Genomic DNA, 27,993 nt, shown 5'->3' with positions numbered 1-27,993 from the left:
TTCTGAACTACACCTGTCCCCTGCAGGCCTTTGCTGTAGATTTCAGACCTGTACCTTCTCAACTGTGTGGGCCCATACCCGCCAAAAAACAAATGATCTATACACATTGTTGATTCTGTTTTTCGGGACACACGGGCTCACAGAATTTATTCAAGTTTTTTTGTATGCCTTTAGGTTTCCTGGTTTTCTTTTTGTTTGTAAATTCCACGGCTGAAACTACGGCATGCCACAGCCTGGAAGGGGAAATCTTAGTCTAACTTCAGACCTGGCCACAACTTTCCTCATTTGATCGCAATCTCGTGAGAGACTGAACTCAGCTGCAGGCAGATTCCACACCCACAGACCTGTAAAACAACAAAATGTTGCTTCACAGAAAGAAATGCGGCGGATGGAGCTTAAACATTTTATGTGGGAAAATCTGCTGTGATAGTCGGACTTGAACTGCAAGTGCGGGGACCTTGGGTACTGGCGCCTGCGCAGCTCCAGCCAGTGTGTACAGCCCTCCCAGGTCTGGGTCTCCTCTCTCTACCCCTGTAACATGAGAACGCTAGGCGCAGGAACTTGAGTTTCCTTAAAGGCTACCATTCAATGTCTCCATTAATCCTACTGTTTATTCATCAAAATAAATACTGATAAAAGTCAGAGGTAGGACACGCCCTGGAGTCAGAACTCCCCATTTGGTGGCTGTGGTCCAGCTGCCTTTCATCCCCTATCTGTGCTGGTCTTGCTCTGCTTTTATTTGTTTACTTTTTTCTCTCCTTTCACCCCAACAGCTCTATATAAGCAGCCTATCCAGGTGAGAGCATTTCCGGTAGTCCTGTGTGGAGGCCTGCATCTGTGGGTCTACAGGACAGGCTGCGTGGTCAAGGAGGGCACAGCTCTGGTCCTGGAAAGTTCTAGAAAGGTGGCCTCCAACATTCTGTGTATCTTTGTCAGGACACAGCTGACCAAGAGGAGCCTCCCCCTTTTCCTGGTTTCATCTCCAGGAAGGTGGGGGAGATGTCCCTTTCTTGTCATCAGCATTGCATAGACTCACACACAACATGCAGCCCACTTTCCCCAAACTTGCTGCAGGGAATGTTAGGTGACTGGACTGGGGGGTAGAAAGACACAAAGGTAAAGAAGTAAAAAACAAGCAGCATGGGAATTTAGTGAAGGAGCCCCCCCCCCCCCCGGGGGCCCGGTGACTCAAAGTGAGACAGGGTATCCGGTATCGAGACAAAAGATGCCCCCCTGACGCCTGCATGCCGAGCTTCTCATTCCCTTCTTTCAGGGTTCAGGGCTCACTGCTTCCCGGTGGCCACCAGGACTACTCCGTGCCCTCCCCGCTTGGGGAGCGCGCCAGGCCCTGCGCCCACCTCTCCCCAGCCGGCCCCAGCCTCCTCCTCGCTGCCCGCTCCAGGAGCGCCTGTCCCATCCCGCGGGCCACTTTTCCCTTCTTGCCCTCGGCTTGTCGATCCTGGGTGGGGCAGCAGCGCCTACGGGGAGGGCCCCGCCGCGTGACTCGGCCGTGACCGCGGCCGCCCGAGGGCCGCGCGGAGCCGGGGGCCAGCAGCACCTGAGCCCCCCAGCTGCGGCCCTGCGGCGGCGCCGGAAGCGCGGGCGGCTCGCACGGGCTCCGGGGGGCAGGGCAGCCGGAGCCCGAGGAGGTGGGAGGAACAGAACCTCACCGGGGCTGGCCGGGTCCCGCCTCGGGCCAGACGACCTGCTGCGAGTCGCTCCCTCACGCGCCCCGCCATCCTCAGAGCGCTCCTCAAGCCGCGGGCGCACAGGCGGATCCAACTTCTTCCTCAGCTTGGAACTCAACTGCAAGTTCTGGGCGAGGAGGAACCTGCCGGCGCCGGCCGCCCCCTCGCGCACCGGGTCCGCGCTGGAAGTCGGCGGTGTCCGGGTCCACCTTGCGCGACTCGGAGCGCCAGCGAGCCGCGGCTGCCGGGAAGCCCCATGAACTCGTCCGAAAGGGCGTGAAGAAGGGGGACCGGCCGCCGCGCGCTGCCCGGACGCCCGGGGCCCCCGTGGGGATCCCAGCGGCCGAGCCAAGGCGAGTGGCTGAGCAGGACCGGACGGCCTCTGGGGACGTCTGGCAGGAATGCCAACATGTAAGTGCCACCTCTTGGCTCACACTTCCTTCACACCTTGAGCTGCTCCCCGCATCCCCGGGGCCTCCCGCGTCCCCTCACCGGAAACGCTTTGCCAAGGGACTTAAACTGCTTCGAAGGAAGAAACCGGTTTGTCTTCCCTCAGCCCCTCGAGGCACTGGGGAGAGTCTTGCCAAACGCAGCTGGGACCTGTGCAAGCCGCTGTCTGTCTCTCTTCTCTCTGTCTTCCCATAGCGAGAGGGTGCTGTAACGCATAGTATAAAGGGTAAGGTTTCCAAAAATGGGGAAAACGTGTTTCGATTCAAGCTGAACAGAAGTAGCAGGCGCCGCTGCTCCTCCTGAGGCCCCTGACCCTGCCAGACAAGCGCCTTCCACGTCCAACACCTGGGGCTTTCGAAGGTACTGGATTGCCGGGAAAAGTTTGATTTTGCACCTTGTCGCCAGTTCTTGTTGGAGGTGTTCTCGGCCGGGCAGCTGGGGATTACTGGTCTCCCACTCTAGACGGAAGACATGTGCTGATATGGAGGGATTTGGGGAGAATGTTCCGCGGGAGACTGGGGAGGCTGGGAGAGGTAAAGAAATGGCAAGGGTTTTACTCTGTGGATGTGTCAACAAGAGGTGAGGTGCCTCGGTGAAGCCGCGCAAGGATGGCCGAGCACCGCCTGACCTTCTAGAATGGAAAAAGTCAGCTTGCTCTTGAAAGGGCCAAACTTATTTTTGTGGTCAGCTATGCGGTTGCTTTTTCTTGCACTGTGTAATTTTCCTTTGGGTATTTAAACTTGGGCAGATACCCCTTCAGTCGGTTTACCCACTCCCACTAGCTCATGTGCATGAGGTTGGAGAAATTGATGGTCACTTTTGCTCCCATTACTGTGGATCTAGTAATCTCCAGTTGAGTTTCCCCTGTCAGTTTAATGTTGTTTGATGTCCTGTTTTGGTCGGTCTGCTCTGCCTGGCACCCTACCCCAACATGTACTTTAAACCTAGCAGAAAGAGAGGTGGCCATGAGCTCCTCCTGTAGGTCTGTGCCTGGTAGCTGGCAGTATAGTGGCCCATGAACCGCTGGTTTTTGTTAAATTGCATGCGAAATAATCCCACACCTGTAAGTCTTAAAGTCACAGTAGTGCCAGTGAAATCGGCAAGGTACGACATGGAAGAATTTGTTTTGGGATCAGGCCAGTACTTTCCTATAAGACTTGTTCTCTTTCAGGGGCAACATATTTTGAGTGAATTTAAGTTTGTTTTCTGCTTCAGCTTCCTGAAAATGTGGAGTTTTGACCAACAGGTATTTGTCCAACTTCGTTTGTGCTTTCCTGGGTATTAAGATCTTATGAAAAAGGGGCGTGTTTTCACTTTTAAAGTGAATGCCAGTTTTTAAGATGTGACAGTGATCAATAGATAATATAAAATGTCGATTCTGAAACTAAATTATAGTGCATCTGAATTTGATGTACTTTAAAAAATGATGTTACTATAGGGTAAAAGTGAAAAGTCAGCTATACAGTTAACAGTTTAGTAGCTTCATTTGATTTTTTCATTGAGTTATTCTGACAGAAAGTTTAAGATTTTTTTGTCAGATTATGAGCATATGTTTTCCACTTTTTATATTCACATAGGATAGTTGAATCTGTTATGAATCATGGGATATTAATAAAGTAGAAAATATACAAATAATAACAACCTTCCCATTGTAAATATTCCTACTTGCTTGAGACAATTTAAAGATAACAATATCTTGAATTTTAATAAATTCAGTTACACAAATTAAGTATATAATATGTTGCTGTGATTCTGAAATTACAGACTTGACATAAATAAGTTTGGGAATTGTAACTGCATGTTTTTCATAGCTTAAAACATTTAATAGATTTTATAAGACTTGGGATAATTGGCCTCAAGTTGGATGAAGCTACTATTGCATTTATGGCTTATATAAATTACGTGACATTGTGCTTTTCCACGTGAATGGTGAAAGAGGCTATTGTCTCTCAGCTTATGGGAAGTACTGGGGCTTGCACTTTTGCTGCCTAACTGGACATGTTCCTCTGATTTTTCGAAATAATGATTTGAAAAAGACCGTTAGTAGATTAAAAATTAGCTGACAACTTCTTCCTTAACGTTGTCTCTTTTTCAACTGTCCGTATATATTACAGAACTTACATTGTGGATGGGATGATTAAAAGCTGCTATAAACTACCCAGATTTCTATTTAGTCTAAATAGAAAAAGACTTTGTTCTGTGTGTGTAGTTTACATGGGCAAAACGGAATAGTTTCTTTTTCATTTTTTATTAGGATGACATCATTACATTATCTACATCAGATGACATTAAGATGCATGCTAGATGATTAGGGGAAGACATTTAAAGGATAAATCAGTTACAACTAAAAATGCCAGCAAAATTTTAGTGTGGTTACCAGAGTATCATTTTAACTTTGCTTTATAAGCATTAGTCAGGATGGAATAATTAGAAATGCTTGAAAGAACTTTTTGAAACATTTACAGAAAGGATGACAAAGGTATACTAAAAATAGCATCGAGTTCATTTTAAAAATCACAAATCAGTAGGAAAAATATTTATCTTGTGATGGAAAACTACACTAATTATTTGAACATGCCATTCCACATAAAGGAAATCCCCATGGACACTGCTACTTGTATCAAACTGGTCATGATTAAATAATAATAGTGATAAAGGGTATTATGAAACAGAAATAATGATAAGGGTATCATGTAATATATGTGTGTGCTAAACTTTTTTAGGACTAATTTTAAAGCCATGTGAAGCTTGTGAAAATAAAAATGATACAAAGAAACCTTTATTTAAAATCAAAATGTTAACCCCATTTTTAATTTTCTTTCTTCCATTGGGTCTTTGCCTGCCACTCCTGTCCCCCAATACCCTCCCAATACAGGGACAACTTTTTTTTTTCCTGAATCATAGGAGCATAAGCTGTACACACCAAGGATTCAGAGTGTACCTTCTCAATGAAACTTTTTCATACATTTGTAGATTTAGTTGGAGTTGCAAAGCAGCCTGCTCCAAAGTTGATTTAGTCTACAGAGATATTCTTTACCTAGTTCCTTCAGTGATAATATTTTGTAAACTATACTACAAAATCAAAACCAGGATTTGATATTATCTTCTTTTTTTATATTTATTTCTCCGTTTTTGCACATATTCTTTTGTGGATTTTCCTGTTATGAGGTTGAGATGAATACAACTTAATAAAAGGATTTCAATTAAGTAACTATATAGCTCTTGCTTTTTGTGTATATTGTTTAGGCTCAAGAAGTTGATCTTTAATCAAACTAAGGAATAGTATTATCAGCAGACTGTAATAAACCAAGTTGCCATTTTTTTTTCCATTCTGGAAGAATTAATTCATTCTTTATGTCACTGCAAAATTTCCTTTTGGAAGAGACTTGCTGTTAAAACACATTTGAGATATCAGAAACAAAGTTAATTTTGACTTTTGATGGTATTAATAAAATTAGTACCATGTCAGTTTCTTCTCTACTTTTCTTTAGAGTTGTGACTTTTGGGGAAACCACTGAGAGTAGAGAGATGAAAGATAATAGATTTTAAAGATTATTTTAGTGATACATTTTGTTAAAATTAGGTCCACAGGGGTCATTTCCCCATTTAAAACAATTCCTAATAAAGTGTTAACATTCAACAGTTTCTCAAAATAGAAATGCATATTTAACTCACAGTCATGCAAATGTAAGAGAGAAACTCATTTGCAATAGGTGGCTTGGTTTCTGAAAGGACCACTGAGTTGGAAGCCAGATGACACCAATGACCTTTGACTGAGGAGCCATGATCATGTGATTTGGGGCAAGTGTTTAGTGTCTTAGTTTTTTCATCTGTGAGACTATAGCTTTTTGTGCACCATTTTGTCTTTCAGTTTACAGACACACACTGTTCTCTGTCTTACCCTCTTTCTCCTTCTCTTTTGCTTAAGATGTTCTTAATCTCTTTAGTTCTTCGGATGAACTTTGAGATGATCTCAAAATGGTGCGGGGCTGTGCTATTTTTTGTAGTTCCTCTTTAGGCCCTTGGTAACCCTGTTCAAGAGTTTCCATCCTTGTGAGAAAGTTGTTGAAATCCCAGGGATATGTCTTTGCTAAGTGATCCCTTGAGGAGACACACAGTGCTTGCCTTCCTCTGTTCTATTCTTAATTTATTTGTTTCTGCTCTTCAGTAAACAGTAAAGTGGATGAAAGTTGGCTTGTCACATGGTTTATGTTTGGTTACAAGTGCTTGCCCTCTCCTCAGTTCCTTTTTTGTCCGAGGTGATGGAGTCTTGAGACCTGGAATGCATCAGCCCTGCTCGTCATCTGCAGCGATTACCTGATAGGACGGCAGGGAGGTTTGCTAAGACAGCTTTAGGAATGGATATGAAATCCTTAAATATCAGAACCTTTTATAGCAAAGGACAAGTTGCATGAGCTTGCAAAATAGATGGCGTAGCCAAGCTAAGGAGCGCCACTCCCTGAGTGTTGTTGAGTGAGTGCATGGACTTGAACAGGAACCCTTCTTCATATGGAGAAAGGAGAACTGCCTTGTGCCGCAGGGTAAGTGTGGGCAGTCCTCTAGACCAGATACTTCCTGTGTTAGCATCTGGAAGGCTGGCGGCCAGGTCGGATTGATTTGACCCTCTATTTCTCTGGACTTCAGTTTTCTCTGTGGTGAAATGAGGTTAGATTTCAACTCTGGTTCTTCCAGCTCTGAATACTCAACATTGAATGCATAATTGTTCTTTTGATTTAGAAGCAGATTCATTCATTCTCAGTATGAATTGGAAATATGTCATTCATGGAGCGTTAAGAAGAAATGCACCTGTTCTTCAAGTGACATTTGGATGTGATAAACATTTATCACTGACCCAAACGCAATGATTGTTACCTCTAGTACTTGTGATGGATAATACTCACTTATAGGACAGGAATAAGTATTTGCTCCCAAACCACATAGTTAATGTAAGAACCACCGTATGGTTGTGTGCTACTTCAGAGTCCAAATCCATTTGTATTGCTATTATTACTGAAGTAAACTACTTGGGCTTGGCGCTGCAGCCTAGTGACTAAAGTTCTCGCCTTGAACCCAACAGTATCCCATATGGGCGCCAGTTCTAATCCCGGAGGCCCCGCTTCCCATTCAGCTCTCTGCTTGTGGCCTGGAAAAGCAGTTGAGGATGGCCCAAAGCTTTGGGACCCTGCACCCATGTGGGAGACCTGGAAGAACTTCCTGGCTTCCTGGCTTCAGATTGGCACAGCACCGGCCATTGTGGCCACTTGGGGAGTGAATCATCGGATGGAAGATCTTCCTCTCTGTCTCTCCTCTCTGTAGAACCTTTCCAATAAAAATAAATAAATCCTTAAAAAATAAAAAAAATAAACCTCTCATTAGTGGCCATGACTTGTAGATTCAATGCTTTTGAAATGATGTGTTTGAAAACAGATCTTCCATGCAAAAAAACTTGAATTCATATCATAATTTTGTCCTACTTTCCATAGGAGAGCTGCGTGTTGTTGGAGCTTGTAATGTGGATACAGACTTGTGGCACGCGTTTCAGGCATGACTTACAATTGTATTCATAGCAGACAGGAACAACCATTTTCATTTCTCTTGCCAGGTCTTTCCAAAAATGGCCATGAAGTTAATTGATTAGTGTTGACATGTAAAATATCCATTCTTAATTCTGTTCATTTGATTCCATTGTGGACACAACTGCCACAGTTAGATTAGAATACCCATAATGATAGTAATGGCAATGGCTGAGAATCATTGATCTTTCGCTGAGTATCAAGCATGTCTTATTGAACCATTTCACACACACTGTCTTTGAGCTGACAAATTGACACAAGATGGGTAACTCAATTTCCCATGGATTGAAAAATTCATAAATAGCAATCTCAGGTCTGTCTAACTCCAATTCTGTTCTCTTTGCAATGAGATGGTCTCCTGTAGTAAAAAGATTCAAAAAAGCATGCTTAAGGCAAATGTAGCAATCATTTTATGTCTAGTTTCTTCAGTGGGGTTACTTCTCTTGCTGTTTTCCCGGTTTTCAGTTTATTATTAGACATTTTTCTCAAATCTGCAGGATCTGACGACTGTCTTACTGTGACTCTAAGCTGTGTTCTGGGTTGCCTTCTCACTAACTCTGAGGGATTTGAAGCTCGCCTGGAGGCTTGTTAGTGCTGCTCATCCACCAGAATGCCTCCTAACTCTTCTGCTTGCTAGTCCTTCCATCATCCCGCTCTGCACGGCCTGACTTGCTGCTCCATTCCAGGCTTGTTTTTATTTTTCTTTAAATGGAGCTGACCCAAAGATTATCAAAGTGTTGTTTTAAGCCCAGATAATAGGGACATTCCATTCTAAATCATTCTTAAATATGATTTAAAGATGAGATCCTTACGTGGAACTATTGAAAGTTTTCAAAAACTATTTCTTCATCTATTGTAATACTTGATTTTTATTTTCAATTTAGAAACATTAATACTGATTATATATAAGAAAGTTAAAAATCTTTTAAAGATTTATTTATTTGTTTATTGGAAAGCCAGATTTACTGAGAGAAGGAGATACAAAGAGAAAGATCTTCTGTCTGCTGGTTCACTTCCCAAGCGGCGTCAGTGGCTGGAGCTAAGCTGACCCAGAGCTAAGCTTCCTCTGGGTCTCCCACGTGTGGGCAGGGTCCCAAGGCTTTGGGTTATTCTTGACTGCCTTCCCAGTTCACAGGCAGGGAGCTGGATGGGAAGTGAAGCTGTCGGGACACAAACCAGTGCCTATATAGGATTCTGGCATGTGCAAGGCGAGGGCTTTAGTCACTAGGCTACTGCTCTGGGCCTGCTAACACATTTTTGAATGTTAATAATGTAAAACTTCATTTTAAGAGAAATAAGAAAATGTGGGCAATTTGATTTTTATCTAAAGTACTTTCATATGTAAAACTGGATGACAATGGCATTCTTTCCATTTTCTTTATAATCATGAACTCAGCCCTCCAGTAAGTAAAGAATTTTAAAAATAGTAAGTAGAAAAACTGTATGTCATTGTGAAACCTAAAACAAAAAAAAGGAAAGAAAAAGATGTGGGAGAGAGAAGAATGGGGGGTAAGATGGCAGATACTATTCTCTAAAACTATTTAGACGAAATGCATGAAAATTGTTTCCTTTATATAAAAATAAAGTGTGAAGAAAAAATAGATATCATTATTAAGTCCAATGTTTATACAAAGCCTAAGTTTCTGAGAAGTATAGGGGAGATTGATATGAACATTTTCCTGTTGTCCAGATGGGCATATGTCTGATGCAGCCGACGCTTATGTTTAATTTACTAAGTTAAAGGTAGAGCTGTAGGGAAAAAGAGATCCTCTGTGTGTAGGTTCACTGCCCAGTTGCCTACAACTGCAAGGGCCAAGCCAGACTGGAGCCAGGAGTCCAAAACACCGTCTGGATCTCCCACATGGGTGGCAGTGACCCAGTTAACCTGAGCCCTCGGTAGTTGTCTCCAGGGTGCATGTTGGCAGTAAGCTGAACCAGAAGAGGAGTGGGAACTTGAGTCCGTGCACTCCGGTATGGGATGTTGAGGATCCCAAGCCAGCAGTGTAATGGAGGCACCAGATGCCCACACCTGAAACTGCTATTTTTTTTTAAACAATAGTTTTTTTACTTTAATTGTCTAAATATGTACCCATCTTCATGTGGAAATAAGGTACCACCAAGTGGCAAATGTAATTGATGAATCTCTTTTTCTTTTGCTAATTAACATGAAGCAGGTGATGAAGTTTTAAGTTTCTTCTTTGGGAGAAAGGTTGAAGAAGGCTTCTATTTTCCTGAGCCTGGTGTGAACCCGCAGCTTTATGTTGTTTGTCCAGTACTTTCCTGAATGCAGAGTGGTGTGATGGCAACTTCCTTTCATTGCAGGATGTTTCGCACAGGTCGAATGTGGAGCTGCCATTGGAAGTGGAAGTGGGGTGCCTTTCTGTCCCTAATTGCTGTGTGCATCATTTGTATTCCTCACGCAGGTAAGACTTGTCTCTTAAAAATATGTTACAGAATAGTTATTACAAAATCTTTAGGAAAAGTTTAGTAATGATTTCAAAGTTACCTCATGTGGCCCCCCTACAACTCCGAATCTTTACAGAATTCATTCTGTGTATGGCCTCTGTCCTCTGTGAGTTAAGTGTGAATGCTATTACTTTGATCTTTGTTTTGTTTTGTTATGAGTTGATTTCTTTAATCTCCGCTGTCTCTTAGTTTTATTTATGTATGTAGTCCATATTGAGTGATGAGATAACTGCATCATTCACTTTAGGAATGTGTTAGTTGCTTCTATTACTGAATACATATACAACACTTAGTTCTTTCAAGTTTTCAAATAGCTATTTATAGAAAGAATAAACTGCTGTTTTCATTCATCTTCATTTTATTGCTGTGTTGCAGTATGGAATAGGATTTTGAAGTTAGGCTACACAGTTTATTTCATTTACTTAGTGTAAAGGTTAATTTTAATTGTTGTCTTATTTGAATCAAAGCATTTTTGTAGTTACAGTTTTTCCTGATCTTTGAAGTGAGAGCCTCTTGGCTATTGAAAACCTAATTTGTGTAAATAGCTAATTATAGCCAATCACAGACTGAAGAATATGGTGTCTGAAAGTAAACTATTTCTTCTTTATTTGGTTTTGTCGCTGAGAAAACTTATTTCTTATGAACATTCTATTTTACTATTTATTTTCTCCTGTATTTATCAAATTTATTGCATTTTCTTTTAAAATAAAATGTCAGTTAAGGAAATCATTATTCTTGAAGTCTTATGCATTTGTTCCTTGGGATTCAATCAAGTTGTACAAATTTCATATTTGTGTCTGGTAGTAAATGTGATATAGCTAAAGAACCATGGAAATAGTTTGCTAAAATTACGCATGCATGACTCAAAACAATTCTGCTTGTGTTTAATATGCAAATACTTCTTCTAGCTACCAGATGATTTCAGAGTTAAAAAATCTTTAAAAAGTTGAAAATTTCCCTGATAGTTGTTGATGGCTTCAAAACAGAACTGATCCTCAGTGAATTTTTGTGTGTTTCTTAGAATTTCATATTGAAGTTATTCTTCCTGGTGCTAAGTCATTTCCAGAAAGAGGAAACATCCTTGGAAAGAGAGCTTTCACTGACTATTCTTTAGGTTTATTGATGTTCAGAGTTGAACTATTTTCTTGACTTTCAGAATTGATCCTTTAAATATCTCTGACATAATTTAAGATGAATCGATGTTAAAATTAATTGAGATCTGATTTTATTTTTGTTTGATCAACCATTTTTGAATTTTCATGGCTTTTTCAAACCAAAGCTCCTCAAAATGAGACTTTTATTTTAGAGGTCAATATTTTAATTGCTATATGTGCATTCCAGATCTTTGGTCATTTAATCAATGAAATGGAACATATGTTTTGTGGCTGTTTAAAAGGAATCAGTCGGATTGGGACCAATTGAGGCAAGAGAAGCACTGGGTGCCGAGTTTGCAGAGGCATGCTCAGGTTGTGGGAACAAAGTGTCTATATTGGTTATTAATTTATTCTCTCATTCTCTCACCTGCAAATTTCCTTCATTCTTCTTAAAATTTCCTTGGCTATGCAATTCTTTCTGTGTGTCAGGTGATGTTCTGTTTTGATAGTTTCACTGTTTGCCCCTGAAGCCAAGATGCCTTGTATCTTTATCTCTCTTAGATATGACTCACTGAAAATGTCACCACCTCATACATTGGTATCTGAACAACAAAAACAGTTCAGAGGTTACGATTGGCATTTCCATATCAAATTTTTGTGTGGTAACTCAGCATGGTGTTTCATAGGATGAACTCATAAAACATTTTAGCATAATGAGTTTGCATAGATTTAGTTTTTCAAATCTTGTGAAAATCAAAGTAAAGCACTATTACAGGAGTGTTTCTGAAGAATAAGTGATGTTTAACTCTGCTTATATAGCACGACATACACCCTCTTTGACATATTTTCACTGCATGATTGGTCCCTGGAAAAACTCAAGTATGATAACTTTAAATGGCATCTTGATACAGATGTTTGTTAATTCCTTATACTCCATTCTGTCCCCTTGCTGGATCCCAGGTCACCATGGGGTCTGATTGCTGGTCTCCATCTAGCTTTGGGTGTATAATAGGTCTCCAATTTCATGTGTGTAGGCAGGACCTTGATTACTACATCTTATCACCAAAGGAAGTTCTCCCTCAGTTTTTAGAGTTTATCCTCCTATTCTAATGTTCTCTCTATTTGTTATGCACATGATCCTTTTTAGTCCTTGACCACATCTTCCTCGTACTGTCTCCTGACTGATGTCTGTATGTTAATCTTCTTCCTAGGAATGTGCTGATTCCTTTTAAATCTCTGACCTCAGTTCATTATTATTACTTATGAAATCTGTCCCTATCTTGCAAAAACACAGGAATCCCACTCTCTTTCATATAATCCTTAGTGGAAATCTGTATATATTTTGGTTGTTCCCTTCATTGTTAATGTTTTTGTTTTAATTGATTTGACTGTTACACCAGGCTGGAGGATTGACAAACCTTTTGTGATTGAGTTTTGTCCTTAGTTCTGATGACTAAACGTTGGAATCCTGTAGTTCAATTTGGACAAATCCAGAGTTTAATTCATGTAATAGAATTTCAAATTTATATCTCCAAGTAAGTTAATTTTCAAGATTTAATAAAATGTAAGATCTGTTATTTTCAGATTTTTTTTTATAAAATAGTGTGGAAAAGCAACTCATTGTGTCTTGAGACATGGTTAATATAGCTTTCTTTTCTTTTTTTTAAAGATTTATTTATTTTATTACAAAGTCAGATATACAGAGAGTAGGAGAGACAGAGAGGAAGATCTTCCGTCCAATGATTCACTTCCCAAGTGAGCTGCAACGGCCGGTGCGCGCCGATCCGAAGCTGGGAACCTGGAATCTCTTCTGGGTCTCCCACGCGGGTGCAGGGTCCCAATGCATTGGGCCGTCCTCGACTGCTTTCCCAGGCCACAAGCAGGGAGCTGGACGGGAAATGGAGCTGCTGGGATTAGAACCGGCGTCCATATGGGATCCTGGTGTGTTCAAGGTGAGGACTTTAGCTGCTAGGCCACGCTGCCAGCCCGTTAATATAGTTTTCAATAAGAGCTACAAAATAATTGAATATTTAAGTTGGTTCAGGCCAAGTGAAATGGCTCAGTGACTAAATCCTCACCTTGCAAGTACTGGAATTCCATATGGGTGCTGGTTTGTGTCCTGGCTGCTCCACTTCTCATCCAGCTCCCTTGTTGTGGCCTGGGAAAGCAGTGGAGGACAGCCCAAACCCTTGGGAACCTGTACTTATATGGAGACCTAGAAGACTCTCTTGGCTCCTGGCTTCATGTTGAAGCAACTTTGTCCATTACAACCACTTGGGGAGTGAACCAGTAGATGGAAGATCTTCTTCTCTGTCTCTCCTTCTCTCTACAAATCTGCATTTCCGATAAAAAGAAGTAAATCTTTTTTTTAAAACATAAAGGGTTCTACAGAATTGCAACACAATTTGATTGCTGATAACAATCTGATTGAAGTTGTTGGAGAAAAGAACATTTTAATATATGGTTGGCTTTGTCTTTAGAAGAATTGGGCAATATGTTTTAAAAGTTAAGAATGCGTATATTGTTTGACATGTCTCTCCCATATGTAGGCATTTATCCTATAAAAATAAAAACACCAGTGTAGAAAAAAATGTCTGTTAAGTGCAGCATTGTAATAGCACAAAATTAGAAAAGCCTGTTTATTAGCAGGTGAATTGTACATTACAGATTTTGGTCATTTGTATCAATGAAATGGAACACATTCTTTTAGGCTAATTAAGAGGAATTATATATTCATACTATGAAATACCATTCAGTTCTTCCAAACAGTGTGGGAAAACTCTGCATATTGTGTTAGGAATATGTCCATGATGATGTTAACCTAAGCAACTTGTCAAACAATTGAAGGTAATTTCAGATTTGTAGTAGGTTATATATACTATGTATAGTTGTTTAAAAAAGACTATAAACTAGATGTATGAATAAAACATGGAGTGGTACATGCCTTGTGTTTAAAATGGATTTTCTGCAAGGGCATTTTGCAGAGTGAGAAATGGGAAGACAAGGGGACTTTATTCAGCTGTAAATGTTTGCTTTAGTATCAATAGCATGTGTTATCTTAGTACTTTGAAGAAAGAACCTGAGTCAGTTGTTTGTGTTTTAAAGAAAGGCACATCAAGCATTGGCTGAACAGACTATTCACGTGGATGCTTATATTAATTTTCTGTTAGTTAAATAACTGTTACTCTGGTTGTTTCTTTATATCATCAGAATCTCTAAAATTTGTTTTCATAATAATCTCTTTCTGTTTGAAGACATTCCATTACTGTAGATGCACCATGTCTGCAGCAGTTACAGCTTCATGCAGAGTGGGACAAATGGCCCAGAGCTAATGAATTCCCAAGCAACCAGGCGCCTGTTTTCGCACAGATAGCCTTAGTCATGAACATGGAGGGAGGAGCCTCCACTCTATCCTTCTCTCCTAAAAATCAGTGATATCAGCAGATTGTTTCAACGCACAGTGTCATTCTGATATCCATGAGCTGTCAACAGCTGAAAAGGCAAATATTTCCAAAAGTACAGTCTGGCCTGAGTTACGTGCTTTCTAATATGGAGTACAGCACATTCGAGAAGGCCAGTCATGGGGCAGAAAGCATTTGTTACCTTTTGTTTTGTGTCTGTTGGTTTTTGTCGTTATAGACTGAGTAACGATTATTTGGTATCAGTTATATGAAGTATGTATTTAAGTGTTAAGTAGATATTTTGTGCGTATTTTGATACTACATCAAAAGAATTTCAAAAGCCTAGGAAAATAGTTATTTTATAAATCCTCAAGGCTTTTCCAGCCATTTTAATGTTTTTTTTTTTTTAAGATTTATTTATTTTTATTACAAAGTCAGATATACAGAGAGGAGGAGAGGCAGAGAGGAAGATCTTCCGTCCGATGATTCCCTCCCCAAGTGAGCTGCAACGGCCGGTGCTTGCCAATCCGATGCCGGAAACCTGGAACCTCTTCTGGGTCTCCCACGTGGGTGCAGGGTCCCAAATCTTTGGGCCATCCTAGACTGCTCTCCCAGGCCACAAGCAGGGAGCTGGATGGGAAGTGGAGCTGCCGGGATTAGAACCGGCGCCCATATGGGATCCCGGGGCTTTCAAGGTGAGGACTTTAGCTGCTAGGCCACGCCGCCGGGCCCAGCCATTTTAATGTTAATGTGTGCTTAAAATGACTAAATAGATCCACAAGGTTAGAAAGGAAACTGAATATTTTAGATTTCATAATGAATGTGTCTATGTATGTGTATATTTCTGCCAAATGTTCCATATCCCTCTCCGAAACTTCCAGCTGAAGAGCTGTTTTTCCCTTAAACACTTCAGATTAAAGGAACCAATGTGATGGAAACAATACAACTTAGCAAGTTGGGTAAAGATGTTTATTGGAGGCGTCTTTCCAGATCATTTCCTTTGTGTACCTTTGGGTGATCTAAATTAAATGTGGCTAAAGATAAATTCTTTCAGTAGGAATCTGGTACATAAAAATTGACTGGGGGCCTCACCTGCAGAGTAGGTAGTCATCTTGAGGGACCTGGGGCCATGCGTGAAACTGAAACTTGGTACGGACGTACAGAGTCGCATCCTCAGTGGTCAGAGAAGACTGGCCTCCACACCTATCTTCATTTAGAGAGAACTGATGCAGAGCGAGCATGGGCATGGGTCTTGGACAGTCCCAGGAAGGCTTCAGGGTCGACTCTGTCTACACAGTGTTGTGAGAGTGCGAGCTGCCTTGGAGGTCTTTATTTCTTAGCCTCAGCTCCCACAGCAGTACTTTTCTCACTTTGTTTTGAAAGCAAAAGTTCTGTTGAATGAAAAGTCTGTGATTTAGAGAAATGATAGGTTGATTTTGGGGTGGTGAACTCAATAAGGTACAGTAGGGGTTTTCAGATAGCTGAAGAGAAGTGGTTGATGGTGTTACCAGAACTCTAAGTACCTTTGAGAGTGATTGGTTCCTTAAGGTTCCCGTTGCTGGAAATTGCACATGAGGCGTCAGAGTATTGAGAAGCAACTTGTACTGGAATCCTTGAAAGATTCACATACCTCAGTTTAATCGTGGATTGTAGAGGTGTGTTTTACAGAAGAGGAATTCAAAAAGTTCAGGGAAAAATACAGTTGAAAATAATGTGAAATTTTCATGAACATTTTGAAGTATCCTTAGAGACTGTACACATAGTTTTGCTTTACTTTAGTAGTTTCTTCTGTGTTTATTTCCTTTCTCTTCTAATGGCCAACTCTTACCCTCATCTAAAACTGGAGGTGATTCTCTCATACAAGATAAACCTGGGCAACTCTCAACTTCGATGGGTATACTCTAAAGGTTGACTCACTGAGACTCTGACAGTGTCAAATTCTAATTTGTACTAATTTCTAATTCATTAGGAAATTTTCCTTTCATGTTAAGTAGACAGAATTTTTTTGGCACTATTCTTATTAAAATTGCAATATGATACTATTCAGTACAGAAATAATAAGGAAATAGCAAAATAGTGAAGAACTGAAGAAGGAAAAAGCACAGATGCACTGCAGATTCATTGAGTGAATAGATTCTAAATTGTGGATGGCAGAGAGGAAATTATGAAGGTTAGATGAGAAAATGTAATAATTCTGCAGTGAACAGGAAGACATGTAAACATACTTTCTCCTTATTGAACCAAGACGATTAAATACCTGAAAACAAAAGTTTTCACTTGTATGTGAGTGGTAGCTGTCACCAGCTCAGATAAACTTTTTAAACTGTCTCTGAGAAAAAAAAAAAAAAGAGAATAAAAGCAGAGCGGCATCCGTGTGGCCACCAGAATTCAGTGACTCAGAGCTCAGTTGGTGGATTGCGTCAACCCGTGTTCAAATCAGACCTTTACTTCTCACTGCTGAAGAAAATTGATTTGGATCAAACTACAGGAATTATCCAATGCTCACAATTTTTTGAACCCCCCCCCCAAATCTTTTGTGAGTATTCTTTTCCTGTTCAAAATGTAATGGGTATTATGAAAACAAGATATGAATCTGGCAGAAGGAAACGCTCTGGGAATTTAATCCCTGCTTTCATACATATCCATGTTTTCTTTCTTGTGTCCTGCTTTCCTTGATTAGTTTTATACCTAAACATGGCCTGAAATATGGCATGGTGTACAGTATTGGCCTTTAGAGTGTCAATGGTAGTTTTGGTTGCTTTAATGAACAACAATTTTTAAATCTTTTTAAAAATTTATTTTATTTTTAAAAATAATTATTACATGGTTGATCAGGGTGGGAAGGATCAAGGTTTAGGGAAAATTTGGTGAATTTGTTACTTCCTAATTTGCCATTTCTTTTTGTTGTCCTGAGGGAAGGGAGGAAACAAAGGGGGATACCACTCATGACTTTCCACACATCCCAGTACCCAGGGATAAGGAACGGCCACCTCATATCAACCCAGAGTCTCAATGTGTACATATTCCGAGGGTCCTGCCCAAGTGGATTGGATAGTTCTGAAATGCTGCTGATTCACAGATCCAAAGATGATGTCATCCTCTCAATGTCCACGGGTTCCATTCACCAAAATTATTTGCTATCTTCGTTTGCTTGGGGTTGTTGTCCAGTTTTATTCTTCTGTTACAGCCCCCAAAGTGCTGCCTTAATCTCATTTTACATCAGGGCCTAGGTGCACTGCCTTGTTCATTAAGCAGGGCATGTTCTCACAGGCAAGTCTAAAAAGCTGGGCCAAGTTCCCAAGCATCGCCAAATCCCCCACCCCTGGGTTTCGCGAACCCAACACCTACCTATTATGCAGGGCCTAAGACCCAGACCAGGAGACCCAGCCCCCACCAGATTCCCCACCCCAGGGTTCACGGAACCAGCATCCACATAGAAGGTGGGACCCAGGATCTGGGCCAAATGATCCACACCCCACCAATTCCCCTGTTCCTGGGACTCAGGCACCCATCCCCCACCACACATGTTGGCCCCATGACCTGAGCCAATCTATCCAACCCATATCAGATCTGCTGTCCGTGGGATTCGTGTACCTAGCCCCTGTTTTCCCAGGCTGGCATGACTCGCCTCACCTGAGCTTCCACAGCCACCTAGCCTAGTGTGGTCTGCCCCTTTCTCAGCTACTGTTTTATGTATTTTTATTGGAAAGACAGATTTATATAGAGAGAAAGAGAGAGAGCGAAAGAGAGAGATCTTCTGTTTACTGGTCACCTCCCCAAATGGCCGCATCGTCAGGAGAGGCTCCAATCCAAGGCCAGCATCCAGGAGCTACAAACTTACTCTGGGAATCCAACGTGAGAGTAAGGACCCAGGACCCAATGGGCCATTCCTCATTGCCTTCCCAGGCCACAAGCAGGAAGCTAGATTGGAAGTGGAGTAATTGGGACTTGAGCTGCTGCCCACATGGGATGCCCATACTACAGGCAGTAAGAATGATATGCTTATGTGTTGGCATTCATTGAAAAGAATTTTAAGGCAGAAGATGAGAATTTCTGGACATGGTGGTTTCAATGGCTACATAATGTTGTGGGTGGAAGCAGCTAGATTGGGTAGAATATTCCTCAGTGTAGCTTTGTTTTTGTTGTCAGGTTTTATTTATCTATTTTTAGGCTAATAGATTGCATTTATTTTTTGTTATTTTATTTATATAAGGAGAACAAATTGCATATGTTTCACAATACAAATTTAGCAGTGTACTGATGTATCCCCTCCTGCTTTCCATCTGCCAGTCTTCCTACCTGTTTCCTTCTTCCATATTTATTCATACATTTTTGTAAATGTTTCCAATGACGTACTTTGTTCACTTCGCAATCACTGGCTTAACACTCTGTTAGGTTACAAACTCAACAAATAGCAAGTACAAAAAAGCCACTGTTGCTCAACTGTATAGAAAAAAGATGGTTTTTATTTTGTGTGCTTTAAGTATATATTCAAAACTTACAGAAATGAGATATGCACCTCTTGTTGAATTCTCTTAATCAGAATCTGGTGGCTCATTAGAAGCAAGTGTTAGTTTTTTTTTGTTAGGGCTGCTGACTTTTCTCTTTGGAATGGTAACTTGAAAACCTGTTATTTGTAGGAGGCTTATAATCACACAATTTTAGTTTCAATACTTTAAGGGATAGATTCCAATAAATGGTAAATGTTGTGGTTTTTCTCTGAGCCTTTGTTAGATTGACATGGGACTTTTCACTTCCAGGATGGTAACCTTTAATTGGTATTTTCTTCAGTCTTTTTTCACTTCTCGCTGTTGGATTTGCTTACCTATGTCATACCCAGGTGTATTAGACGTTTCTGCCTCTTTTATTATCCGTTTCAGAAGAGAATTCTTTCTGAATTGCAAGTCATTTCTTATTATGTAAGCTGGTGGCTGTTCACATATGTGACACTATTCATTGGTCTTGCCACCCAAAACTTGTCAGCAAATGACCTGTGAATGAACTGAATTGCCTTCTAAGCAGTCCTGCTGGCTTCTGTATTTTCTCCAGCAGGGTGCACAGTCTATTACAGAGGTCCACAATCTAAATCAGCCCTTTACATTATGTTAAAATGCACTCAACATTTATTTAGGAGAGCATTAAATTATTGAGAGGAGTACAGAGAACATGTTTTTAGTATTGCTGCATTTAACCTCATTTAAAAGCTAATGATTGTTTTATAATAGTATAATAGTATATGAGAAATATTTGTCTATTAATATAATTGAAAACGTTTGCGGAAAACATGTATAATGAAAAAACTGTGCTTGGATTCCAGAATTTTTAGTGCCAAAGCAAACTTCTTTCAATTCCAATTTCCAGGTTTTTCTTTCCTTTTTTTTTGTTGTTATTGTTTTATTGTTGTTTCTAAAGTACCCTAACTTGTATATGTGTAGATTAGGCTGCTTTTAAAGTCCTAGATATATAAATATACATTGTAACATCGAGGAGTTTTTAGTGCTTTTCTTTTTTTGGATGTACTTATTTATATGAAAGGCACAGTTAGTGTGAGAAAGAGAAAGCTAGGTGAAGAGAGAGAGAGGGAGAGAGAGAATCTTGAGATCTTCCTTCTGCTGCAATGCCCAGGGCTAGGCCAGTACAGATTAGGAGTCTGGAACTTTATCTAGGTCTCACACACGCATACCAGGTACCCGAGCATTGTTTTCTACATCCTTCCTGAGAACAGCAGCAGGGAGCTGGTTTAGAAGTGGAGCAGTCAGGAGTTGAATGAGCAATCATACTCCAATACTTCCAGACTGTCAAGTGTATTTTTAACTAAACAGAGAAGTAAATAAATTTGTAGAATTTGTCTAAAATACAAATTCTTTTTTATGGTTGCTGTGTTTGCCAGCAGGTTTTACTGTATTTGTGTTAGTTATGTTTATGCAAATACTTTCAGTCCTTAAGTATTGATGATGGCAGAAGATACTTCTGCACACATCAGCTCCATCCATCCCAAGTATAAATTTTCATCTCACCTTTTTTTTTTAGCTTCTACAGGTACTTGAAAATTAAGGTTGTTATTTAGGCATTTGTGGGCACCTATCTTTCTTGGAGTGCATTTCTCCATTTAATGAAATCACGTATAATGACTGAGGTATTATTTTCTGTTAAACTTTCGATTCACGTATTGGATTCTTTTTTCTTAGCTAGAAGCGTGTGAACATTCTGATGATCTTTTGGCCTTGCCACCATTAATGAAAATAAACACCAAAAAAAATGGGTGGATCAGGAAGTCACTCTGCTGGTAGTCATCATGTGCATGTTTGTTGTTCTGATTGCTTTGTTTACTTTAACCAAGAGGTTTATCATTTATTTACTATAATGCAATTTATTTTTCTTTGAAAAATTTATGCTGTTTGTGAAAATCTCCACAAATCTCTGTAAATTGGATTGCTGAACAAATATAAAGCATGAATCAGAAAGTAAATTCCAATCAGACACTTGAAAAATCTGACCTGCAATAGAATGAGCATGCGGTGAGAGGCTTCTGAGAGGTTGTTTGTTCTGCTCTGGTTACTGAATAGAGAAGCTATTTGGCTAAGTAGTACATTGAAAGCATCCATCAAGAAGGTCTCATTTTTGAAGACGCACCTGCTATGGTTGGACCCCTGGAAAAGGTCACTTTTGCTTTTTTTGACTTACGAAGGCAAGCATGAGAATGGGTCTGTTGACTGAAGCAAAAATACTAGGACCTGTAATCATCAGTTGCTAATATTAAGGTTCCAGATGACTCACAGGTTATACAAAAGCATATCTTGGAAACAATACTGTTGAGCCCAGCGTGGTAGCCTAGAGTCTAACATACTTCCTTGCACGTGCCAGGATCCCATATGGTCCCAGTTCAAATCCCAACGGCTCCATTTCCTATCCAGCTCCCTGCTTGTGGCCTGGAAAAGCAGTTGAGGACAGGCCAAGGCCTTGGAACCCTGCACCTGTGTGGGAGACCCAGAAGAGGCTCCTGGCTCCTGGCTTTGGATTGGCTCAGCTCCGGCAGTTGCAGCTGCTTGGGGAGTGAACTAGTGTACAGAAGATCTTCCTCTCTGTCTTTCCTCCTCTCTGTGTATCTTACTGTTCAATTAAAATAAATAAAGCTTAAAAAACTGAGAAAACAATACTGTTTCCTAGTCCATGGGTGAATAATTTGTGGAACTGATGTTTAGAAGTAAGTCCAAAGGGTGGAAAGTAGAGTAGTCTTGAACTTCCATGAGAATTACCAAAATGTAAGGCTCAACTTTTACATCTTGGTCTAACTTTATCACTGAATTTCATGCACATTTAACACTGAAATGCTGTAGTAAACATCCTACTATGATGTTAATACATTTAGTATCATTGGCTGTAGCCATTGAACAGGTAAGCATTTGAAATTTGTGTTACGAAGGTACCAATGGTATCTTGGAATTAAGTCCTTTTGATAATGATGTAGGGAAAATTTTATAGATCTTTAATTTTGTGAAGCCATGCAATTGCTTCGACAGTACCGCTAAACAGAAAACCAAAGTTAACTACAGTGAGACTCTCATATCTTTATTTTTTCTAAGGATCGGATGTTGTATGTGTGTGGGGTGTTTGTGTGTGTGTTTAACAGATTTGTTTATTTCATTGTTTGAAGATTTGTTTGAAAGACATAAAATGACAAAGAGTGAATATGAGAGAGAGAGAACAAGGGAGGGGAGAGGATAAAGAGAGAGAGAGAGCGAGCGAGAGCTCATCCATCCATGGGTTTACTCTTCAAATGGCAAAATAGCCTTGGGTGGGATGGGATGGGCTGAAGTTGAAAATCTAGTACTCTTTCCAGGTCCCTCACTCAGACAACCAGAGACCAAAACACATGCTTTCTCCCACACTGCTTTCTCAGGTGCTCTAGCAGGGAGCTGGATCTGAGGTGGAGCTGCTGGAATTTGAACTGGCACTCTGGGGGATGCCAGGATCACAAACTGTGGTTGAACAGAGGCCCCCTGATTTAGGAATCTTTTTCCCGTTCATCTTGCTGTAACTGGAAATATGTTGCTTACTGTTACAATTGCTCATGCTGGAATGGGAAGTACAATACTTGGTCCTTCTCTGTGATGGTAGTCAGGAGCTTGCAAACTTGTATCTACTTGCCAGTCATTTCATAGAGACAAGCCCTTGTCTTTGAAGGTACATAAGGAGTAAACTTGACGATAGAAGTATTTATTTTATCTCCCAGTCTTTTTCTCTGACTCCGATACACCATCAAAGTAGAACTGGAGAAACAAAGTCTTTTCTCAATCACCAGCTTTTTTCTACCTTTCCTTTTAAATTTTATAACAGTTTCTGTTCATTCTACGTTTTGATGGTATTATGTTGTATAATTACTAAGGTTTGGCTTTTGTCTAATATTATTAGAGTTTGAAGATACATAAGTTGCGTGGTTTTATATTTTGGATAAAACAGAAAATACCTATTACAATATGAATGAATTAAAACACTAATAAAGGAAGACATTTGTTATTATGGTGACCCATTGGCTATACTCACTGAAAGGCAGAGAAGGATGACTTGTGATTAAACAAAGTATAGCCTGACCTTATTATTATTACTATGTTCAGAACAGCTTTAATTGTTCCAAATTCTGTAAATCTGGTTGTTTATTTTGTCTTTAGGATTTTTTTGTTGGTGTATACCATCATCCTCAGTCTTATGGGGGATCGGTTTTAGAACCTCCACAGATAACAAAAATCTGTAGGAGTTACAGCCATTAAATAAGACCTCTGTCTGTCCTCATATATCTTTTAAAGAATTTCTATGTTACTTATATATAATTCCATGTAAATAGTTATTTTTTATGGAATAATGATAAGAAAAGTTTACACACATTCAGTATCAATGCAATTTTATTTTCTGAGTATGTTCAGTCCATGACTGTTTGAATCTGTGATTACTAAACTTGCCTGTAAGAAAGACAAGTGTACCCCAAATTATACTGGACCTCAGAAACCCTTCCTAGACTCTTTGTAAAATGAGAATCCAAGACTGAGAGGCAGTGTGTCTGAGAGGCTATGAGGTTTGCGTTTCCCTGTCTTTTCTTGACTGGACAGTTCTGTGGCATTATGTGTGTGTATGTAGCATTTCCCCACTATCATCCATCAGCCTTCCCTTTTCCTGGGAGGAAAGGGGGAACAGTAGGGTCTCTGGCCAACCCCACCTTCATGTTCTTTGTTTCCCAGGAGGCTCAGTTTCTTGGACTAAGACCTTGGAGTACTAAATGATTTAGGATTTTGGCTGCTCTTAATTTTGTTTTAGCCATGTTATGAGTTGGCCTGAGATTATAACTAAATTGTATAATGCAATTTCCATGAGAAAAAGTATTATAAAATCCAAATAACCAACTTCTTTTGAAACTTTTTTTTCCTATGGAACATAATGGAGTAGTGCATTTTTGTGGAATGTAAATTTTGACTTTTTAATGCCTAAATGTTTCTAACTTCATTATATGCATGTCGTAGTCTTTCAAATAAAAATGAGGCATTTTGGAGTATACTCAACAAATTATTTAGAATGTTTTAGACTTTTTCATATTTCTGTATACTTTCCCTGTAAATAATTGCTTATAGAGTCAAAAAATAATCTGTAATTCTTATAATTAGTGAATTTGTTATACTAAAATTGAAGTGTTGATATTCTGCAAAATGTGCTTGTCTAAGAATGTGTACCTTTTTAATAATTACAGCAAACTTAAGAAAAGAATAAAGTATATGTAAAACTTTACATATAAAGGTATTAATTTAATACTATATCTGGTAGGAAAAGTAAGGCCTACCTGAAATTCTGTATAATACAAAATAATTTTGTGATTTATGGCAAAATGACCACAATAACAGCATGAAAGTACACAGTTTTGAATAATAAAAGACCACTACTAATATTAGGTTTTATATGTTTGCAAAATACCCATGTATGTAGGTAACTGGAAGGTGGTATGCAAATATTAAAACAAGGAAAAGAAAAGTAGAAATAATGGCTTTGTTGTTTTTGCAAAAATGTGTCTTCAGAGCAATCCTATTTAAACAAATTGCTCTTATACATAATGTGGGCAGATTTAACTCAGTCTACTTCAAGATAAATTCACAGCTATAGGTTTTAGCTCTTTGTTTTTTCTCATAACAACACAAAATATTCTCAGTGTAGAATTGCCAGTTGTTGAATTTTCCATTCCCCATCATTGCTGCAAATTACCAATTGTCAGATTTCCCATACACACTCACACACATACAAACCCCAATGAAACAAGCCAGAAATTAAAAAGTAACTGGGAATTAGATGACTGGCTTATCTCATGGGGCCTGACAGTAATATACAATATGATCGTAAGTTTTCCGACTTAGCTTTGTTTTCCTGGTCTTGAATGTGGTTGAAGATGAGTGCACGCTGAATGCTGACTGCCTGCACAGAACTGAGTTGTTTTGTTCTCGTGTACCCCTTGACTGTGTACTGTGCTTTTAAATTAGTGATGCAGGGACAAATTCATTCTAGAAGACTGAGATCATCTGTTATCAAAACTGTTATTAGGTGGAGGCAGAGACCTCATGTCTGAAGTGATCACAGAGGCATCTGTAGAAAGAGCCATACCCTCCAATGTGATGTTAAGGGTGTGTGTGTGTCAGAGTGGGAGGGTGAGTGGTCAGTTGGCTGTGAATCATTTTTGGTTGACTTATGGGAATTAAAATCACGTATTTTGCTTTGTATTTAAAGGTTTTTTTTTCACTTTAAAAATCCTTTTAAGTTTAATTGATATAAATCATTCTTTCAGAAACTGATAGCATCCAGGGACTCATAGCAGGTTATTTAATGATTTAGTACCCAATCTGGTTATTCTGAAAGTAATATTTCTCATCTTGGCCTGATCATGAAAGACTCACATCCCATCTTACTCCAATGCTATGTTTGGGTATTTGTCTTTTGTTGTTTTCAGATGTGGCACAGTCAATAGGATATTTTGACTTCTCCAGAAACATTTGTTTGTAAAGCCTTTTAAAATAAAAGATGAGGCTAATGAACTGTGTTTTCAACTAAAATCAAACCTAGCCAATGCTAACCAAAAGCAGAACTTCTTTTACTTTTTTTTTTTAATTAGCCTTTGAGAATTAGGAGCAACTGGAAGTACCTCAACAGCAACTTTGCATGTAAACTGGCAGAACTTTTCATTCAAATTTCACACATGGAGTCCACTGTTTAAATTAGGAATGCTGTTGCTAGACGTAGTGTGAAAACCAGTGCTGGTCAGAATAGAGAAATAGTTGCAAGGCATACATTTAGAGTGGATCCGATCCTTTGTCAACTGGTGCTTTTCCCCCTTCAGCCAGTGGCGAGTGGTCAAAGAGCCCACCGGCACCTAGCAATGGCCCTGAAGGCTCCTGTGCTTCTAATTCCATTTACTTTATCTGGGTGACCTGGAGTCAGGGCATGCGTTTGTAAATTCAGTTTTAATTCTCTTATTGCACTCAGCAGCATTTCTTCCATAATGTTTGGATTTTTAAGTAGTGGCCAGAATGATATCAATGGCTTTTATGTGTGCTCTGGTCTTCCAACCAGTGGTATAAATGCATGTTCTTGTAACCTGTCCCAGACTCGGTGATTCGGAAACCCTCAGAGCGAGCCCACCGATTGGTTGTGTTTGTGTAAGTCTTCGCAGTGATTCTCGTACAAGCTAAAAGCTCTTTGCATTGCTGCAACTGAATTTCAGGTTGGTTGTAGTTTAACTTTTCCTGTCATTCCGAAGGGGCCCACCAACTTGTATCACATTTTTCTAATTTATGAGTGCATCCACAGTGTAATGGCTCAGTATGTGGGTCTGAAGATGAATTATGAGCTGCAATTCTGGTCTCATTATGTGGAAGTTATTTCTCTGGGAGATAAGCTCTTGAAGAGTTCCTCCCAGCTGTGGCTGTTGTGGCAATTAATAAGACAATCGATACGATGCTTTTTGCACAGTCTGACAGCACAGAAATTACCTACGCAATATCAGCTATCACTGTGTTTATTCAGCACAGTGATTTACGTAGTCAATGAGTAAAAATTGTTATTGGAAAATGGTTAAGACTTTAAGTTTTTTTTTGTTTTGTTTTGTTTAAGATTTATCTATTTTATTACAAAGTCAGATATACAGAGAGGAGGAGAGACAGAGAGGAAGATCTTCCGTCCGATGATTCACTCCCCAAGTGAGCCCAACAGCCGGTGCTGTGCCAATCCGAAGTCAGGAACCAGGAGCTCTTCCGGGTTTCTCACGCGGGTGCAGGGTCCCAATGCATTGGGCCGTCCTCGACTGCTTTCCCAGGTCACAAGCAGGGAGCTGGATGGGAAGTGGAGCTGCCGGGATTAGAACTGGCGCCCATATGGGATCCTGGTGCGTTCAAGGTGAGGACTTTAGCTGCTAGGCCACGCTGCTAGGCCCAAGACTTTAAGTTTTAACCTAGGACTTTGAAAATTGACTTTAAGAGAAGAAACTGATTTAGAAGTCTTACTAGTGACATACTTTGGCTCCATGATTCATTGGCAGGTATTTTTTAAATCCTTTTGTGTTATTGTGTATACTTTCATCTCCTCAATAGATCATTTACCATGATTACAGTAGCATTAAGAGAAAAACTACTTCCTCAAATTTTTTGAATGTGGTTTTCCTCTGATATTACCTCCTTTGAACAGGAAGAAAATCATTACACCCAGAGTTGCCTTCTCCAGCAATCTTTACAGTTTAACAGTTTTGTTAACCTATGCTTATCACTACCCTTTTGAAAAAGGAAATTTCTCACAGAGTGAATTTAATAATTAACTTCTTAGCCTTTCCTCCCACCTCCAGTGAATTAGCTTTCAGAAAAAACTCCTGCCTGGGTCACTGCTTGTTTGGGATCAACCCAAAAGGTAAATTAAAAGCCCTTTAAGTGGTAAAAGGATGTTTTTACACCAAGGGCTCCAATACTCTGGCCATTAAGGCATTCTCAGTTAACTCCTTGAAATGTCTTCCTCCTCTCCTCTGTTTACATAAGCACTGTGCCTCTTTCATCTGTCATTGGAAGAACAGGGACATGCAGAGGGCATGGAGAGGAGCTGCTGTGAGGGCGCTGTTCTGAGTGAGTGTTGCTGCTGAGCTTCACGCTTCACTGCAGCCTGGAGCCAGGAGCTGTTTGCTCTTCTTTATAGGCCCTGCTAGGCTGTATGAAACACACACACACACACTCTCTCTCTCTCTCTCTCTCTCTCTCTCTCTCTCTCCACAAGGAAAAATATTTAAAAATTGCTACTACAATTCTTTTAAAAG

At 40.0% G+C, this 27,993-nt stretch overlaps 1 protein-coding gene across 4 annotated transcripts in view; it reads left to right on the top strand.

Annotated features, from left to right (window-relative positions):
* The first annotated feature begins 1,980 nt into the window (after positions 1–1,980).
* Positions 1,981–27,993, top strand: part of ADGRG6 (adhesion G protein-coupled receptor G6) — a 134,031-nt gene continuing 108,018 nt past the window's right edge. For all 4 annotated transcript variants that reach the window (XM_058670927.1, XM_058670923.1, XM_058670936.1 and 1 more), the window contains exons 1-2: positions 1,981–2,099; positions 10,034–10,134. In XM_058670927.1, coding sequence (XP_058526910.1) covers positions 2,098–2,099; positions 10,034–10,134 — 103 coding nt within the window. In that variant the 5' untranslated portion in view covers positions 1,981–2,097. The remainder of the gene's footprint in view (positions 2,100–10,033; positions 10,135–27,993) is intronic.

The sequence above is a fragment of the Ochotona princeps genome, chromosome 1, assembly GCF_030435755.1.
Source record: "Ochotona princeps isolate mOchPri1 chromosome 1, mOchPri1.hap1, whole genome shotgun sequence".
Lineage (NCBI taxonomy): Eukaryota > Metazoa > Chordata > Mammalia > Lagomorpha > Ochotonidae > Ochotona > Ochotona princeps.
Note: the sequence above shows the minus strand (reverse complement) of the source record. Positions and strands in the feature narration are given on the sequence as shown.